General features: G+C 41.2%; 1 protein-coding gene across 3 annotated transcripts in view; it reads right to left on the bottom strand.

Moving 5' to 3' along the window:
* Positions 1–4,674: 4,674 nt before the first annotated feature.
* Positions 4,675–19,926, bottom strand: part of SRPX (sushi repeat containing protein X-linked) — a 49,059-nt gene continuing 33,807 nt past the window's right edge. For all 3 annotated transcript variants that reach the window (XM_074816876.1, XM_074816877.1, XM_074816878.1), the window contains 8 exons: positions 19,558–19,749; positions 18,774–18,950; positions 12,508–12,634; positions 10,432–10,553; positions 9,573–9,752; positions 8,997–9,130; positions 7,560–7,681; positions 4,675–5,219 (listed from right to left, as the gene is read on the bottom strand). In XM_074816876.1, coding sequence (XP_074672977.1) covers positions 5,039–5,219; positions 7,560–7,681; positions 8,997–9,130; positions 9,573–9,752; positions 10,432–10,553; positions 12,508–12,634; positions 18,774–18,950; positions 19,558–19,749 — 1,235 coding nt within the window. In that variant the 3' untranslated portion in view covers positions 4,675–5,038. The remainder of the gene's footprint in view (positions 5,220–7,559; positions 7,682–8,996; positions 9,131–9,572; positions 9,753–10,431; positions 10,554–12,507; positions 12,635–18,773; positions 18,951–19,557; positions 19,750–19,926) is intronic.

Genomic DNA, 19,926 nt, shown 5'->3' with positions numbered 1-19,926 from the left:
ACTTCACCTATATACGATGAATAATGCAAGAGGCCTGGCATGTCTTCAGAGGTGGGACTCCATTGATAGTGTCTGTCTCTGCTTTTTTTGTTTGTCTTAATTTCTCCACTTTAAGTGTTTTTAAGCTATGTTTTATTTCATAAGCATTAAACCTGTTTTCTTTTTAACATGTAAACCTAAGAATAAGGCAAATGCAGTGTTCTCTTTCCCCTGGCTAGAGAATTAGTTTACATGGGCCTTAACCCTGCATGTTCAGCAGGTCCTCCCCTCTGTCTCTGAATTTCCTACCTCTTCCCTAGTTCAAGGTCCTGCCTACCTGAAAATCTAGGTATGTTCAAAATGCAGCTGTTCTATAATTACTGGTCCTGATTTAATTTGTTTAAACTAAAAACAAAAAACATTTGATCACTCTGTGATCACTCTTATTTAATATATACTTTCAGCTGACTCATGTTCACTCTAACTTACTTCTCAGAGCTGAGGGCTCTCTTGCATCTTCTTTTGGTTCCTTGGGGCTTTGTGTCTTGCTGTCCCTTCCCAACTGTCTTAGAAACTATAGGAGGCAAACAGTGCTCCTAGGCTCTGGCCCTGTGCTTGCCTCTGCTCACTTTGCAGCAGTCTGAACGTTTGGCTCAGCGTGGTGGGTTCCTGCACCCAGGTTAAGGGGAGACCACCTCAGTGGTGTTCACTGGTCTCTTGGTGTGATTTGGGCACGGGCAGCTGTCTCTCTTGCCCTCACACCACTCCTTATCTAGCTTGTTCCCATGCTGGTTCTGGCCTTTATAGGGCTGGGAGGCCAGACACCAGTAAACTGCAAGGCAGCTGCAGGTGGGGAAGAGCCCTCCTGCCATTCCTCTGCTCCCTGTACCTTTGCTTGGGACTGGACTTAAGGATTTGCTCAGGGCTCTGGAAGACACCTCTGTAACTTCTGTACAATTGAACTGCAGTCTCTCCTCCCCTTCTCTTCGAGGTGATAGATGCCAAGTTCTTGTGAATTTGAAGTATTGGCCAACCTAATTACTGAAATTCAGGTAACGGTTACTTTCTGGGTGCATGAGTGGCAATGGGAGATATGGTAGTAACTAGATATACGCTAGCACATTCTGCATGGACGCTGGTTTTCCCATCCCTTTCCCTTGCATTTTACAGAGCATGCAGCAGCTGGATCACCGCTTGAAAGAGGCGTGAGAAATGCATGTGGTATCCACAACTGCCACCGTCCTCACTGGCTCCTCTAAGACAGGCAGCCTTGCTGCTGTCTGCCTTCCAGTGTCTGCAGAACGCTTTCCAGGTCTTCCCTGCACTGAGCTGCCATAAAAACACCATCCAGCCACAGATGGGGAGAAAGAAATGGGCAGCAGCTACCCAGCCGAGAGGAGCTGTGCCATCTCCTGACGGTGTGAAGCACTCGCTCCGTTCTCCCTTTCTGTGGATGTACAGCACTAACAGAGGCTGAGGTGAGTGGCTGGAAGCAATCTAGCATTGAGATTGTACAGACTCACCTTCATTATTTCACCACCTCAATTTAAGAAGTAGGTTGAAATTGTAAGAGTATTTAAATGTACTTGGTTACTTTTTAGCCTCTGCATTTTCATTAATTACGTGATGCAGTCTGACTCATGCTCTTATGTAAGTACTGAGCTGTAACGAAGCTGCATGTTGTAGTCATTTAGTGCAGAGCTGGAAGGGTCATTGGTGTTTTCATTAAAACATAACGCTTTCTGTCCCAGAGGGTATGGTTTGAACTTCAAGAATAGGGATATACAAGTTTAAATTTTGCCTCTGCTCTGCAGGTATAGAGGTATACTTGCAGAGAGGTATTTTGATCCAACTTTTGAATTAATCTATCAACTGTAGGGGTTGTTCTCATCAAATTAGGTGGATTCTTGGGTAGGATCTGGGGAAAATCAGCCATTTACAAAATTGTTTTGTGCTCATGAGAAATTGCTGCCTCCCACGATTTATCCCAGCAGTTTTGTTTGCAAAAAATATTGCATGACAGAAACATGAATTCTTTTCTGGTCTAAAATGATTTAAGTCTTTTGGTTCATACTCAAAATGGGAAAGTATCTCCCAGTTGATGTAGGAAACTGCCTGCCCATGGCTGTATCCGCACACTGTGATCTGTCACTTCTGCAATGAATAGCCTGGAGGGGGGAGTGGAAGGGACAAGACTCATGGCAGGTCTTGGTTCTTGGAAACAGCCTTTAATCCTCCTAACTAAAATTCGTATTTTAAACAGGATTTGCATTTTGACAGCAGGGATAGGATTAGAGCTATGACAAGAAGAGCTATGTTGGTAGTACAACAAAGACTCCAGCCTGTATGATTTTGAGGGAGCTGAATTTTCTGTTAAACGTTTTTAAAAAAAGTGTACTAGTGTAGATAACTGCATCTTATTTACGCAGTGTTATTTTTCTGGGACCAAAAGTCTACAGGATGAACGATTGGAATATATTTGAATATATAAATGCTGGGCTAAAGCCAGAAATACTAAGTCCCTTGATCAAACACTCCTTTCCCAAAAGGCCAATCTGCCACATCCCAGCATAGCATACATGCAGGCTGATTTGACTCCAGACCAGAGATGGCACATGATGTTTTTCACTGTTCCCCACAAAAATGTACAACAGAAAATGCCAGAAACCTTGTATTTACTAATCAAGAACAGCTTTTCTTAATCACCAGATTTTAATAGAATTCCATGTAGAACAATAACTAGTAATGCAATCACTCGTGCACTCTCCTCCACTTAATTCAATTTCCTGTAACAGCCTAGTGATTGCAATCACTTTCCTGATTGTAGCAATCATAAAACCCCACTCCTGTTCACCCAGTCATGAAAGATGACTGGATGGACTGATTCTGTACCTAAATCAAAATGGAGCAGCAGTGGATTGGAATTGCAGAAATACAGTAGAAAAATCAGACATATTAGAGATTTTATTTTTAAATTTTATATCATTGGAAATCAGTTTGTGTGCTTGTTCAATGAGGAAAGTGGGGGGGGAAAAAAACCTGTCCACCTGTGCATTCATGCTGAAAGCTTATGCATGCCAGAGAACTGTGGCCACAGCAGTACGTGTATGGATGTGTCCTCAGTTTGTCTCTGTTCTACACAAGACACTTAAGGCATGAAGCGGTTTGGTGTGCCTAGCCATGTCTAGTTTTCTTAACCACTGGTGTTAGAGGAAAGGCAACTTGGGGTACAGCTGTGTCCTTCAGCACGCTGGCTCTTACCCTCCTTGCTCCTTTACAGTGGATCCAGGACTTTCTTTTTTTGTTTGGTCTGGAACAGAAATGCTCTTTCTGTGATTTTTGTCACCAATCCCGTCCTTGCATCTTATTCCTAACAGCAACACTCAGAAAGCTCAGCCAGGTTCTTCCTTGCCCTCTGGTTGCTTGTCCTTGCAAACCTGGCACCACCACCTGCAGAGTTCATGGTGTATCCAGATCATCTTTGCCTCTGGCAAGAGCACTGCAGGGAGTCATCACTGCAGCTATGCCATGCTTTCATACCTACTTTTGGGTGTTTATTAACAAGTCTCCTAACACTCTCAGAAGCAGACCATCCTGTTCACAAGACAGGGCTTACCACTACCTGCCCCCTCCTTGGTGCTGTTGCGCTTCAGTACACAAATTAGCTTTTGCTAGGCAGCGTCAGGGCTGACTTCCCTCTCTTCACATTCATTCCCTCATTAATTCACTTGCAGGAGCAACCATTTTAAAAGAGATTTCAGAGGATGTGAGAAACCAAATTCTGGTAAGGACTGCTTTAAAGATGCTGATAAGCTTTCCTCTGCTGACACCTGAGTGTAAAACAGTATCTACCTTACGGTCAAAGACAAACAAGCATTTAGCTGAAAAAAGAGGGCTGTGGTCTGGAGTGGCAAGAATGAACAGCAGAGACATGGAGTGCTGCTTTTCAGGCATGTCAAATTATGCACCATATCCTGTAACTCACAATTTTCACTCCTTTGATGCTTATATTCTTCATGCACAATGTATATTCTTTGCAGTGGATTGGCAAGACTGTGGGCTATAACAAAACAATAGACACTCCTTCCTTTTTTGATTGCCTCCTAACACCTCTTATTAAGCAGGGAACATTTTTGTTAATTTTTAAGTGATGACTTGTGAAGAATATTTTCACAGCTCTGCAAATGACAAATCCTTAATGAAGCTTCCCTGGGGGTAATGTTCCCTTGCCATCAAATCAACAGCCTGGTCTGTCTCTAAGATGAAGAGGGGAAAGGAATCTGCTACTCCAAATCCATTGGACATGAAAAGCCAGAAACAGAAGTGTACCAGGTAAGAGCACATTTTTCTATCAAGCATTGCAGTACGTGGCCTTTAGGAATTACTGCCCATTTTTGACACTGCTTACTGTTCTTTTATCATATTCCTTCTGCCAATGACTTCCATACTCCTGCTATCAGCTATTTCCTCCTCGCTGCTGCTGAAAACAGGTACTTGTGTTGCCTTTGGCTTATGCTTTGTGTCTGTGATCAACCATATTATTAATGGAACTGAATGACACTGCTGGATTGCTTGTACACTTTCAATCTGAGGCTAATGTCTCTGTTATAATGATTTGCAGAGAGGTATTTTGATCCAACTTTTGAATTAATCTATCAACTGTTATCTCCAAGAGGAATTTTAGACAACTATCTATTTGCAAAACAATATTTTATTAATAAAAAGACTTATAAACAGTAAGAAAGAAACCCCAATTTTACACTGAATGAAAAATCCAAAATAAACTCCCAGAAACGTGCCTCGGTTCTTCACTCTCTGTACAAGAAATTCCATTGGGTAGTAATCCTACGTACACATTTACCTAAAGATGGCTGAAAGTATGAAAAAGCATCATGCATACTTCTATGCAGAGTAGCTGCACAGCCAGACAGACTTAACAGTACACACAAAAAATCTGTACATCAGTGATTAAAAAAAGCCATGCTTTGTGTAGCACCAAGGGGAGAATGAAGTGGATTTAAAAAAATTCACTGACAACTGCAAGCCCTGCAATCCTGAATTAGGGACATGACTGACCAATTTCTGCTTGCAGTTTCATCTCTTCCTTTCTCAAGGGAAAATTGTCAATAAGTGCAAAGAGCTCAGCTGGCGTTGCTGGAAAAGGATAGCGTTCCTTGTCCATTCCATGCTTGTCCATCACCACAATGTTGAAATTGTAATGGGGGATCCTCAGCAGCAGCCTGCAAAATAAGGAACTTGTTTCATTAAAGCCCGTCATCTACCGCCTGGGCATTTTAAACTAATAAATGGCAGAATCAGCCTGTTGAGTCTAAGTAGAGGAAGGCAGGGATGGTCAGAGGGGGCTTACACAGGGTCTGCTTTGTTTCAGCTGTGAGAACAAGGAGTCAGGTAGAGAGGCAGGTGTCGGCATGTGCTGCAGGTTGTACCTCTGCATTAATGAAGGGTCAAGGTAACTGCACTCATCTGTTTTCTTCTCAGACCTCTGACTGTCAGTATAGCACATGCCATTACCTATTGCTAGCACAAGAGAAAAAAATCCTAAAACAAAAAAAGTACTATATACATTGCCTGAAGAATACCATTGCAATGGAGTTAGAGTTACAAGTAGTCTATTCCCTTTCTTGGCTGCCACAAGGTATAAAACCACAACAAGAAAAAGCAGGATAAAATTACTGGAGTCAGTTTTCATCACTTCCTAATAATAACCATCTACCTGGTGGTAACTGCAATTTAGGAGAACAAAAGCCACTGCTAATCATGGCAGAGTAATTTCCTTCCAAGTGGTAAAAGGGGTCATTTGAGCTCCTCTGGAGGTGCAGCACTAACAAAAGTATATCCTTTGTGCTTTCTTCATCTTTTGCTTGAAGGAGTAATGAACTAGAAGGTCCTTAAACATGCAGTCAGTCAACATCATTGATGTGGGGAAAATAAATCAGACAGCCATGACAGAATGGTGTCAGGACAGGAAAGGTGCCATGAAGAGGAGGGTTGGGGGGGAACATTGCTAAGTGACTGTCCTTGCAAAGTGATTGTGGCCTGTCATGACTGCATCAGACCAACTCCAGCACAAATACACACATACTTGAAGTGTTTTCAGTGGCAGCACCCAGAAGCGTCAAAATGGACCCTCCTCAGCCTTCTAACAAGTTTGAGTGCTCTAGGTGTCTTCTTGTTGCAATTAAGAAGCTTGGCTGTTAAATTCAAACTAAAATAAAGTTTGAAGCTAAGCTATGGTGATGGGAAACTACATTCCTCTTGTGCCTCATCTCACCTAAGAAAAATGCTCACCTTCTACAAATCCAAATGCTAACCTCCTGAGGTTGCCAAAGTTTTAACTAGGGTACCTGTGCTCATTAGTTTACTGAATGACAATTCTGGACAGCATTTTTATTCAGGATGTTTAACAGTGAGTTTCATTTTGACTTGAATGCTATAATTCACACGCTGCAGTAACCAAAGAGGGAAAAAAAAAAAAAACGGTAAACGTAACTCTCCCTGAGTGCAGGGCAGGTCATTCCATACCGATTTCTGAAATGTAGCTCCATTATAGCTTACCTCCAGTGTTACCAGAGCTAATTATTTTCTACAGAGCTACAAGAAAACCATTTTTGTGCTCTCTTTTTCCTTTTATAGAGAACAAATATTTTTATTTTTTGCAATCCAAAAAAATCTCTCTGACTTGACAGCATTTTTTATTGTCCCCCATTAAAACTCACTCTATGTCCTCAGGCATACCACAGAAGATGTTGCCTAAAAAGGACTTTTCCTAAATAACTACTACTTTCCCTGTCACTGAGGCCTTCACTTTTGCCTCTTGTAGGCCTCCTGTCCCTAGGAAATGCTGGCACTTGAAGTCTCCCTTTCAAGTGAAAACCAACCCCCTGCCAGTCTAAACCCAAGTCAAAACAGTTTAGGCACCTCAGTAAAACTGCTGAATGGTGTTAGTCAGGCTGGGGAGGCTGAGATAATTTCCCCTTTGAAATACTGCCCATATCCCTTCCACATGTGGGACTTCAAAGAGCAACCACTGCTTCCTCTTCTGGCCTGGCTACAGCCACCAGCAGCGCTGCAGAGAAGAGCTGTCACTGCCATTTGGGGCTGCGCTGGCAGCTGCTCCAAGGCTGTCCTTGCAAAGTGATTGTGGCCTGTCATGACTGCATCAGACCAACTCCAGCACAAATACACACATACTTGAAGTGTTTTCAGTGGCAGCACCCAAAAATATAGATCTATAACATGACCAAAGGGATACACAGGGAGTTCACATGAATTCAGAAGTTCACTCGGTTTGAGCAAAGGGGTAAGGAAGACATGGCATGTGAAAAAGAGTGGCATAGACTTCAGCTTGTTTCTCATTTAAATGGGTCACAGCCCATTTGCAGTAGATATTACACAGATAAGAGAGCAAATTAATCCTAAAATTTACTCATCAACCTCTACCTTCCAGTGTCTAGCTATGTACATTAGAATAGAATATGTATATTTAGAGAGTAAGATGCAGGGAATCAAAAGCAATACATCTCATACGCAAACACAACAGTGGTGAGAGCTTACTTTACCTGAGTTGCAGGGCAAGTGATGGGGGCAGCAGCTTTACACCTATTCTTCCTATCTGTGCTGGAAAGACACCAACCAATTCAACTACAGTAACGTGTCGGAGGTCTAATCCACACTGTGCTGGCTGGAAGGGTTAAAAGAAGAAAAAGGTGTGTTAATTACCAGTGAGAGAACACGGGCTTGTTTTGAGCGTGCAGAGCGTTCATAACAGGAACATATATGCTATGATTGGATCGTTCATCTGATCTTATGTTAGTGAGATGATTTAAACTGAAATGAGAGCATACTTTGAAAGGTCTCTAATTTCACTGTGAAGAACTAGAGCCTCATGACTCCAGGGGATGTTAAATGATGGATTCTTAATTACTCTAAGAAAAACAACACACAGGGACCACCTAGGCAAAACATAAACTTGTCTTTGTAATGACATGAAAAGATGCCAGGGTATTAAGCGTTGTGCCAGTAATCTAATCTGGCAATCAAAGCAAGGTGTGTGAAATGGAAGTTGACTGCAAAAGTTTTCTTTCATGCCAACTTGCTTGGCCACTGTCAGTGGGAAAAGTACTATAGGCATTAAATTTAATATTTTAATCAATACATTGGATTTTCTTGCCAAGTTAATCTAATGGAGGAAAAGAAAAACTTTGCTTTTTTTTTTTAAATACAACTGTAAATTAAGCCAGCAAGTTAAAACATTATCATGTTCGCATCCCAGTGACTATTTATACTGAATTTTGTTATGGTTGTGAGAAAAGAAACAAGATAGAAGCACTTACTACTGTGAAAGAATACAGGACTAGCTCCTTTCCCTAAGGACACAGATACATTTCTGAGATACATCCCTAAGTCTAGCCAGAACCCAACAAGACCAACACATAAGAAGGACAATTACTGGAAGTTTTCTTTTTTTGGGGGGGGGGAACAAAATACCCCAGTACTATCTCCAACACTCTGGCTGAGTCTCAGGTCCTTTGTTTCCTGGTGCACTGGTTATTTCTTGAAGCTATTCATACTTCCTTGCATTGTAGTTACAAAGTCTGTAAGCCTGGTTTGCATGAACTGTGACCACTGAAGTGCTGGATGGTTTGGGTTTTTTTAAACTTCTTTAGGAGCCAAGTTAGGGAATGATCATTGAGCACAAGTTAATATTTAATTTGGGAAGGATGGAAGAGGGCCAGAACTGCCTGGGATTCAGGAACTGGTCAGTCAGAAGTAGCACAATCCAGAACGGAGCTTAATTACAGACTGGGGAGATGTTTCAACTCAAACCCATATAAAAAGGCTTAATCCCAAACTACTACTGCTTCAGCCAGACCCTCCAGTGGCTGCAATATAACAGCTGAAGTTTGTGGATTTATATCAAACAGTGGAGGTTGTCCTCTTGTGTCCTTCTTTAAAGATAAAAAATATTTGCAGCCCTGCCCTGAAATGTGTTTTACCTGTAGCATTCCCAACTGCATCCTGTAGAAGAAGTTGGCTGCAGTAGGAGTTGAAATAATTAGCAGTCTCCGCTTCTCATAAAATTGGTCCAGAAGTGCAGCTGCAGTCCTCACATTCACATTAATATTCATGGCTAGAATTAAATATGAAACAAAAGTTATAGAGCATACTGAAAACAGATCTATTTCTAAAAGCACAAACTGTTAGATAGCAGAAGCACAAGAACAGGAAATAATAATACAGAAGACATGGGTGAAATACTGGCCTCATTGAAGCCAACAATTTTATCTTAAGCTGTTCTGGCCTGCAAGATGGATTGACTCCAGAAGGTGAAGTTTTGTAGAAAGCTTTGAGCTAAAACACACTATCAGTTGTGAGGTACCATCATCATCCTAGGAAAGAGTAGCCAAAGGTGGCAGATTTCAGTTATGAAAACAAAGATGTTAAGTTTCTTACCTCTAGGGCATTAAAGTTTGCAGCTATATTCCAGCCCACATCCCCTTCCCAAATTCTCACTGCCACAAGAACCATTGCTCTGGCAGCCCTTCTGGTGAAGTGGTGAAATACTCACTTACGTGCACAGGTTGGCTCCACTCCTGACCACCCCAAATTGTACTGGCATACTCTAGCTGGGCTTCCTTGCAGCTCGTAGCCACCAATGCAGGAGAACTCACATGTAGCACCATAGTTATTTCCATCACCTGAACACTTGATGTAGCCATTATCTGGGGCATTTAATTTTGCACAGCGCCTGACTTTAAGCAAGAGGAAAAAAAAAAAAAAAAAAAGACAAGGCATGAAACCCTGTTTGTTACTAAGGTAGCATGGCCAGTGGAATACCAACATAGAAGACATTTTTCTGTTTGCTTTCTATATTATTAAAAACCCCAACCAACAAACCAACCAAAACCCCTCTTAACTCATATGTAAACTAAAATGATACAGATGTATAGGCATATGGATGTGATTGTGGTATCATGGTGACAAAGGTCATGGAGCACAAAGAGAGCTGAAGCTGAAACATACAGCTTTCATCTCTGTATTCAACTCCAGAATTCAAGAGCTCGACGTGTGAAAGGGCAGCCCTGCTTGACTGATGTGAGTCTCAGCTGAAAAAACTCCTTGCGTACTTGGTTCAGCAGCTCACAAACTAAGTATCAGGGAGAAGCCAACAGGAGGAAAGGGGTGCAGAGCTGGAGGCAGGACAGATCAATGAAGCTCTTCCGTGCTGTGCGGAGGGCAGGCTGTCCACCTCGCTGCAGGCCTGGCCCCCAGGGTCTTCAGCAAGATGACGGTCTCCCTTTCAGCATCAAGATGCAGTTTATATACGCATACATATGCACACAAATGTAAAAATGAGGACATATCTCAAATTGCCTACTAAGCCAGATACAAATCAGTGACTGTATGTATAGGGTAAAACATCATTCTTACCTCTGACTTTAACAAGAAATTTGCAAGTGCCTTTGTTTTCAGCTCTGTCATACACAGTATATTGGATTTTGTGGTCGCCTTCTGGAAAATGTGACCCTGGTGGCAGGCCTTTCAAAATTACACTAAAATGGTAGATAAAACAGGACAGACATTCATGAATTCACCAGTATTTTCCTACTGACAATGCTGTAAAAGCCTGAAGAGTAACATTTGTGGCATGTAAGACTGCACTGCATGACTGAAGACTGAGAATAAGCAAAGGAAGAAGCTGGGCAGCAGCAACGGGAGTATTTAAACTTGCTACCAACAGCCCATCCTGGAGTCATAAAGGATCCCAACTCAGCTGAGACAAGGGAGGCAGAGCAGGCAGGACCTGCTCGCTTCCTGTAAGACAATCCAGAGTGTAGCCAAGCATCATGCCATGCCCAAAGGAACTTGAGCTTACTTTTTCTTACATGAGAAAAGTTGAGATTGATCCTCCCTCATTTTGTATTGTGAACAATCCACTGTCAGGGCTGCAGCGTAACCCAGAGCCTGGGGAGGGTACAGGGATGTACCCCATCTGGCTGCTCTGCACTGCTCCTATGATTATACTGATGTACAAAAATTGAATAGAAAGTGACATTTATTGTCACAGCAGAAGGGTGTGGTGATCCACGGCAGCGTTTTCACCTGGAACTTGTTCCTATCCTGCAACTGTGTCAGGAGAATTCAGAGGTGTTAAATGTATCCTCAGTACTGAAGCAGCGAGGTCGAACGGTGTTCCACATAATGGGAAAGCTTATATACTGACGGGACTATTCCTACTGCAGGGCCCAGTGCATTTAAGGAAAGCACTGTACACTCTATAAAACATCACAGTTTACAAAGACTCTCTAAAAACAGATTTATGGAAAAGCTTCCACAGATTTAACAGCTAGCCTCTTCAGAGCTGGGAACAGTTACTCATATGACAAAGTCTACATGGGATATTCCCCAATTTTTTTGCCTGTCAGATATTATTTCAGCAAAAAGACTTTGGAATTTCCTTATTGTGATACTTTTCAAAGTTTTTATTTTATCAGGCTTATTTTTTTTTATGCTGTTAATTGGCATAGAATTATGACATCAGACCTTACAGCAATATTGTTTTTAATTGTGTAATGAATTCTTCTTTCTGATATTATTTAAGCTGTAACAATAAAAAGACAATGCCACTGTGTCTTTCAATAGCTTTTTGTATTCACATAAAACTGCAAACATCTTTAAGCTTACAGCTTTGAGCTTTTAAGCTTAACCAGTCCACCAATATACCATTACAAGGTGTAACGTGTTTACTGAAAGAAGCAGACTTTCTATACTCTTACCATTACATTAATCTAGATAGATTGACATAAATCCTGCATGATAAAGATGGGAAAATCAGAGTCAGTGGCACCATCTCGGGTGCACCTTGCTCTTCTGGAAAATGTGACTGTGAAACCATAAAAATTGACAAGGAAATTTTGACAAAAGTGTTAAGTTTAAATCTAATGTTTAAAGCTCCCTAAGTCTGAAATGAGAGGCATTACTTTACAAGTAACTGCAGAATGCTGTGACATCAGCACTCAGCACTACTTCAGGAAGAAGCCTAAAGAGGACTGCAGATATTGTTTTGCAACACAATTCATCTTGGTTTTTTTTAAAACAGTCAAAATTGCCTCTGCTGCTACCTCCAATCCACTATTATCTTTTCATTGTTATGTATAAAAGGTAACTTGCTGTAAGAAAACTTGTATATGAGACCCACAAAGCAGCTCTGGGAAATTTCATAGGTGCAGTCAAAATGCTATTGTCATTCATTCCATCAGCTCTAAAATAACCACAACAATCTGCTACCCCTCTATGCCAGGTCCTGAATGATTCAAGTTGTCAATTTTTAATTCTTCCATTAAATATGCAGTTCTTTACAGGCCATTGACATGTGACAGCTATAAATAAGCATCTTGGATGAATTAAGGGAAAAGGGTACCTGGCCACTCTCATCAGCTGAATCACTAACCAAGGACCCCAGGAATAAAAAGGAGAAAATGCAAACATTTACAGATTTACACCTACTCTGTCAGAATCCCATCAGCAGTGTCCCGTCCCTCCGGGGTGTCCCAGAACACTCTGGCCGTCAACTTGTTGGGCTCCGCAGTTTTCTCCTTCACACTCGGGCATTGGATTCTCGGAGGTTCAGTATCTGTTGAAATAAACGTTACAGAAATAGGTACATGTGCATGTGTTATAGCTACCCATTTTCTTCAGAGCTTTTGCTCTGTTGTCAGTGTAGCTTCGGACCACCTTTAGCTGACCTCCTCAGCACTGAAGCTGTCCCAGGCAAGGCAGGTGGAGCCAACTTCTCAACTTTTTGTTAGAAGAGTAAGAGATGACAATGATCAATCCTCCCACCCAATGTAAAAAACTAATTAAAAAGCAGTTACAACTTTATCTAGTCCCCAGTTAAAAAGCAATGTCTACAAATTGACTGTATTTAGCTTTGAACTCTAAGGAGGGATACCCAAGATTGTACTGAGGAGCCTGACCCATCTGTTTATCTGTTCTGCCTCTCTCTGTTCATCTGTGTGATAGATACTGTGATTAAGTACATTCGGAAAGCACGCTGAATATAAATCTCTCTCTGTATGATAACTTTGCATATTACTGTTAAATGCTTGGTTATTTTTCCCGCAGCAATGGCAGAATGAGAAACAATGGAAGACTGACGCAATTGTTATTTTGCAGGGAATTGCTGCTCCATTTGATTTTTTCAAGTAATTCTTATAATAATGCCTTACAGGTAATACAACCCAAAAAGTAGACTGGGTAAGTTCTGAAAGCTTGTTTAACTGCTACCAGAACATTGTGCCTATTATTCAGGAGTAAAGGAGCAGTGGTGATGATAAAAGACCCTGATGGAAGACAGAGGGCATGCACAGGTACTCATCTTCAGCTGCTGCGGTTGCCAATCCTGCGAGCGTAGCAGAAATACATGGGTGAACCAACTCCAAATACCATCACAATCATTAATTTTAAAAAAAATTAAAAAATCTTTAATAGTCTCAGGTTTTTTACCATATTTTGGGTTATACCCAAAATGAAGTCTAAATCCATGGAGTCCTATACCAGCTTTAAAAAAGAACAGAGACAAGCTTGCTCTTTACCTGCAAATAGTAAACAATCCCTAAAGTGCTTCTTAAATTTAAAGGGTGGCAAGCCTTGTCTTTTCATTTGCATGGCAGACACAAAAAGTATAATCTGGATTTCTTTATAAAATAGCAATGAGAAAAGATTTAGGTCTTTATAAAGCATCACATATACAAAATAATTTCATAGACCCTCCTATTCTACAAGCAACACACAACGTTTTCTACCAGTTTAACTAGGGCAAGTGCAGCCCTGCTATAGCCCCTTCAAACTTTTAATGGTATTCCAAGAACCCACAACTCTTGAAAACTGGCTTATCTCTAGTCCTTCTGTTAAGAGTTTTCCTCCAACCCCAAACACCACAGCTTTGTGAGGCACTTCCATAGGAAAAGCTCCTGTCTTAGTTTTGCACAGGAGGCACAGGCAAGTTAAGTGTTGCACCAAAGCTATTCAAAAAACATCAGGAATATTGCAAACTGCCTTACACAAATACTTACTTTTGTGGGGTTTTTTTCTGTAAATAAACAAAACATATGTATAACTTCCTATAGTATAGGGAGGATAACCATTGATTTTTTTGCAAATCCTACTAGAAGGTGAAGCTAGTGAGTTCCCACTGCAAGGAGTGGAGCAATTACAAATGAACAGCTTCTGAAGCTTCCTGTACTTTACAAGAACACCCTTCACTAAAGATACATAAGGCACTTAATTCTTCTTTATGGCTTCTTTACCTTTTTCTCTTTTTGGGTTCTTTCACTCCTGCTTCCCTCATCTGCTGCAATACACAAGCAAGAAGGATTTTCAAGCATTCACTCTGGCTGTAGTAAGTCTCCCTTCCTCACGTTTCTTACTCACTCCCTTATTTTTAGAGCACCTCATTATGTGTGGAAACCTGCTCATGCTGCAGCCAGCAAGCGCTCTGCCCTCCTCTACAAAACTGCGTTGATCTCAATAACCCCCCAGTGTAGCTGAATTAGGGTAGGAAATAAGCCAGTCTCACCAAGGCTGCTTCTGGCTCTGGTTAGTTTACTGTGGCAACAGCTCACCACTGTGCTATGGACAGTATACGGTAAATACATGTAATGCTGGAATAAAAGACAGAATGGCATTTAAGGACCCAGTGTTTTAAGCACTTAATTAATCAGGAGGCTCATTAAGCTATTTAGTGCAGAGAAGACTGGTTGGTATGAACTGGCTTGGACTTCCACATCGTAGAGACAAACAGTACGGTTACTGTGGGAACCAACTCACCAAGCACCCAGGGGACAGCCTTTTTAGCTGGGCTTAAAAAGTCCTGGCAAGGATATTTTCTTTGGTCATTTCAGCTGCCTCTTAGCACCCAACAGGCACTAAATGAACCTCACCAGAATAACTCCACTTTGAAATGGACCAAGAGAAAGCAGCTGTCTACCAAAGAGGCTCTTTAACTGCAGTGTTGGGGATGTGTTAAACTGCAGTTTAACTGGGATGTGTTAAACCAAACAGTGCTCCTGTCTTTTTCCTTGTGCCCTTGTACAAAGTTGAAGCCAACCTACAGCATATTGAGCACCTTGGTCACAGCCTGGCAGAAGAAAGACAGGTCTAAAAAAACCCAACCCATTTAAATGCAGAGCAGGTGACCAGAGAACATCCAGGCAAATGCACGTGACAAAACCGAAACACAACCCACCCAAAAAACCTTCAATAAAATGTACGACATGAGCAAGGTGCCCATCTGCAGGTCAGAAAACTAAACTGGTTCCAAAACAAACCCCAGCGGAGGAACCCACAAGAGTGCTGACTGCTGGTGAGGTTTTATCAGGGAGAAAAATCATCCTGTAAGTGCCGGATTGTCAGACTCTCTCACATAGTAAGTATTCCTGGGCAGAGTTGACGCCAGGACACGCTGCAAGGTGTCTGACCCCATATAGCTAGTCTTATGTTTTTACTACAGTGTCACTGCTGAAAGACCGATGAAAAGCCAAGCAGATTTATTTCACCTGTTTAGCAGGGTTATGTGTTAAACGGGTGAATCTTGCCTGCAAGGTTTAAATCATGGGCAGGGAAATTGAGTTTTCATAAAAAATTTGGCACTGTTCAGCCACATTCTTTTAAATTGTCACTTTTGTTGGTTACTTCGCTTCATGTGGCGAAGCAGCAGTGCAGACATTGCATCAGGAGGTCAGTGGTGGAACACTGAATTTTAAAGAAACCTTTTGAACTTTGTGGAGAAAAATGCTAAGTTTTCAAATAGGTTTTAGATTTTTTTTTTTTTTAAACATACTTCTGGGACTGGCCCTACTAATGATTTCAACAAAATTTAAAGAGTTTATGTTTATATTAAAGGTTTATGTTTATTTGCTTGTGAATTTGGGATGACAAGAGGAAAGAAACAGAGGGATGGTACTGAATGCCCACTGCTTGCTTATTCAAGAGTCCGTATGGGATAGGTAAATGGTCTGCTGATACATAAACACACTGTTATTACTGATTGCTGATGACAATAAACAATGGCTGGAAGTTAATTCAAAACACTAGTCTGTGTCAAAAGCATAAAGAGATGAAGAGATTGGAAATCATAAAAGGGGGAATGAAAAACATTGTCCTGCTCTCCCCACCCCTGCCTCCACAAAGCATTGCTCTGTATTTCAAAACATCCATTATCAGGGCCTGTATAATTAATGACTCAGTGCAGAGCTTGCTGCAGAGATCCATAGTGGGAAGCTGTTAGTTAACTACCTATCAATACAGTCTTAGGATGTGACAAAAGGATGACTTAGCACAGTGACAGCCATTTACCACAACCACTGTGATACAATCAGCAGGAAAATGAAACCTTTGTAGAGGAAAAGACTGTGACGTTTTTCAGTCTTCTAGAGGAAAATACCTATTTCAATCTATGTTATAGTGCATTAAGGATATAATGGAAATATTATTCAAGTGAGTATTGGCATTTTTAGCTGATAACCAAAAGCAGCTGTACATTGATCTTTTTAATCAAAAGTTATTTCTGCAACACGAAGGATATCCTTCCTCTTACAGGAGAGGGACAGGGGACAGTCTGCTTTATTAGGATAGAATACTCACTGTCTGTAAGGGCTTCCGTAAGAGACTGTAAAACATACATCATTTTAATTAAAAAAAAAAAAAAATCTTTTTTCCCCCCTTTTAATGAATACCTGTTTCAGCAATTATGTTAGCTTTACGCCTACATGCATCTTCACTACTGCACTGTGAACCTCACATAATTTTGTGCAAAAATGCTAAGCAGTGCAACTGCAGTACAAAAGGGTACAGGAAAGCCCCTTGTTTTCAAGAGGATTATAAATTCAGGTCTACAGTAATTTTGCCATACTTGATGCCAATAGCTGTGGTGTCCCCAGGCCACTTCCCTGCCTATTCACAATAACATGAACTTTACCAGCCCACGTCTGTTGATCACACGTAACATGCCTACTGTGCACAGTGCAACTAATTGCTTATGTGCTAAAAGTAAGAAATAAACCAGCCTCTTTGCCTTTATATTTCATTGCTCCCCTCACCTTAACTTTACTCCTCAGCTGAAGGTGAGCTGTTCAGCCAGTACCCTCCTGGCCACTGGTAAACTTGTGTAGGCTGCAGTTCACTGATGACTTTTCTGTACCTACTGAATTACAGTCAAGGGATATGTGTTCAACTGCAAACTGCATTACGTTGTTAGGGTCATGTCTGGTCACAAAAAAATCTCTACCCTATCTATCAAGAGGTCAAAAGATAACCTCATTAAACAGTTTGCTAACAGCATAACTGTTTGCATATAGGAACTGTGTGCACACAAGGTGTGAAGGGGTCTTCTCCTTAAGTTCTGGTAAGGTGGTATTACCAGAACTTTAAATAATAGTATTACTTTTACTGGGTTACTTGAGACTTGCAATCATACCCTATGCAACAACTATCCTGTATTTTTGGAACTAAAAAGAAGTGTTAGTGCTAACTTAGCCTCTTCTTTTGCTTAAGACATACTTGCCTACACTATGCAAGACAGCATTGTCTCTAATAAGCACCCTGTCGCCGCAAACAGATGAGCTTCCGAAAGTGCCAGGAAATAGAGAACAACATTTTATTATTCCCAAACTTAAAAGGGTTTGTCTTTCTTCCTCTGCTCACGAGATGGAGAAGGACAAGGCTTGTTTTTGTAAATAAAAACAACAGACACTACCAACAGTCTAGAACTAAGTAGCAGGCTCACTTCTACATTTGTACAACACCAAGTAACGGGAAACCTGAACAAAATTCTACAAATGTCAGGCCACAGTGGAGACACTCCAAAGCCATTTGCTAACCTAGACTGAGCCACAGGCATTCTAAGGAAAACCAAGTCATCATACACAGAAAACACTGAACACAAACACTCTACCACCCACAAGCTTAAATTACTGGTAGACAATTCAGATGGTCAAAAAATACCTTCCTTTGTGGGTGGCTGCTGAACCTTTTCTCAGGAACTTCCCAGAAACAAGAGCAGTAGCTGAGACTTCACTATCTGCTGAAATCTCATTAGTAGGAAGGAAAGTTAAATCTCAATATTTGTTTCTCTCTCTTCTGATTTATGTATATAAGAACAATTGCTCCAGTCAAGGTTCCCAGGAGACCACTGACTTTGTACTGAAAATTGCTGGCATAACTAATGTGAACTAGGCTGAAATGCTCACTGCAACCATGCTGGTAACTACAATCCATTCATATTCCCTGAATATATTTGAAAACCATAATCCCAAGAAATAAAAGTAACAGGGGAGGTCAAACAAAGGGTTTAGTTTCAAACCTGTTTTATCATTAAGTTGCAGAGAGCAGGACAGATGCCAGGACAGAACGTGGTAGAAGAGCAGCCCAGTAATTACAGACTACCAACAAGTCAGCCAGGAGATCAGTGAAGGCTGTTACAAGCATTGTAAAGCACTCACCATTCACACCAGCCTCATCTTTATATTAAAGTGACAATGCTTGGACCCGATAGCGTGTGTGCAAGGAAGGTGGTCATGTGGGACTGAAAGTACTAAGTGACAGCACTATGTAACCCTTGGAAAACTGTTCTCTGTTTCCTCAAAAGGGACAGTTGCTTTTTTCCTTGAGGAACTGGATAAAAGAGCATTTTGGAATTCATTTGGAGGACTCTGGCACCAGCAGGTACCTCAAGATGTAGCCTTTCCAGGATGCAGACTAACCATCCTACTTACCAACGCAGGACGCTGGCCGGCCACTCCAAACTTTGTTGTCCATGCACGTTACTATACGGTCGCCTTTCAGCTGGTATCCTGGTGAACAGTAGTACTCACACCTTGAGCCAAAGTAGGCACCATCTAAACACTTGAAGCCTCCGTTGGTTGGCATGGACAAGGTGGGGCAGCGCTTTTCTGGAACAGAACACAAAGATTTCTTGAAACTTGTTATCCCCTCTTAGACTAATGTGAATGTGGGGTATTACACAGAAATAAGGATACAGCTAGAAAATGACAAGTGGGAGAAAGTCACGTTCCGCATGAGGCTTTTCACACTGTTCTTATTAGCTGCATTTCAAATTTAACTTGACATACACAGTGGCCTAATGCAATATTTATGAGAAAAAGATGACAAGTACCATTCCTCTCAGAAAATGTTTTACTGCAAGTGCCCACTTAGACACCTGATACAAATTGTGTCACCTTACAAAATCCAAGATGGGCAATATCTTAAAACACCTTTATGGCTCTGTCATAAAATTATACCCACAAATCAAAATCCCACACTCACAAAATTTCCCTGTCTGTCCTCTGCCAAGAGTATTTGTACCACTCATGATACTTACCATGCCACGTACCACTGCAAGATGCTCTGCAACAAGCCAATATACATATCCAAGTATACTGTCAATATTTAAAATGCAAATAACAATCTCAAGATCACTGTTTCAAAGACAAGTAAAGTTTATTGTCTGCTCAATTTGAGGCACAAGCCACCAGCATGGATTTCATATCTACTTACGTTTGCACAGCACTTTCCCAGACCAGCGTTTGCTTGACTGACAAATTAGCTGCTGAGGGCCATGTAGTTCGTAGCCTTTTTGACAGCGAATATCACATCTTGTCCCCAATACATTCTTGTAATATTCCCCTTGAGGTGTCCTGCAGTTTGCATAACCATGTTTCACCTTAATGGGGGAGCACCATGGTGTTTCTAGCACAGAGAACAGAAAAACACTCACAGTACTTTGCAAAATGTGAAAGGTCAGACACAAACATAAAATCACTTTCTTTATTCAAGGTCACAGAGAAGAAATGGAAAAAGAAGTCTTATTTTAAAAGCCACCAAGTGGAGAAGTAACAGTGCAGCAAGGTGCACTAAGTCTTCTAC

Source organism: Strix aluco, chromosome 2, assembly GCF_031877795.1.
Source record: "Strix aluco isolate bStrAlu1 chromosome 2, bStrAlu1.hap1, whole genome shotgun sequence".
Classification (NCBI taxonomy): domain Eukaryota; kingdom Metazoa; phylum Chordata; class Aves; order Strigiformes; family Strigidae; genus Strix; species Strix aluco.
The sequence above is the reverse complement of the archived record's forward strand: the minus strand, read 5'-3'. Positions and strand labels throughout refer to the sequence as shown.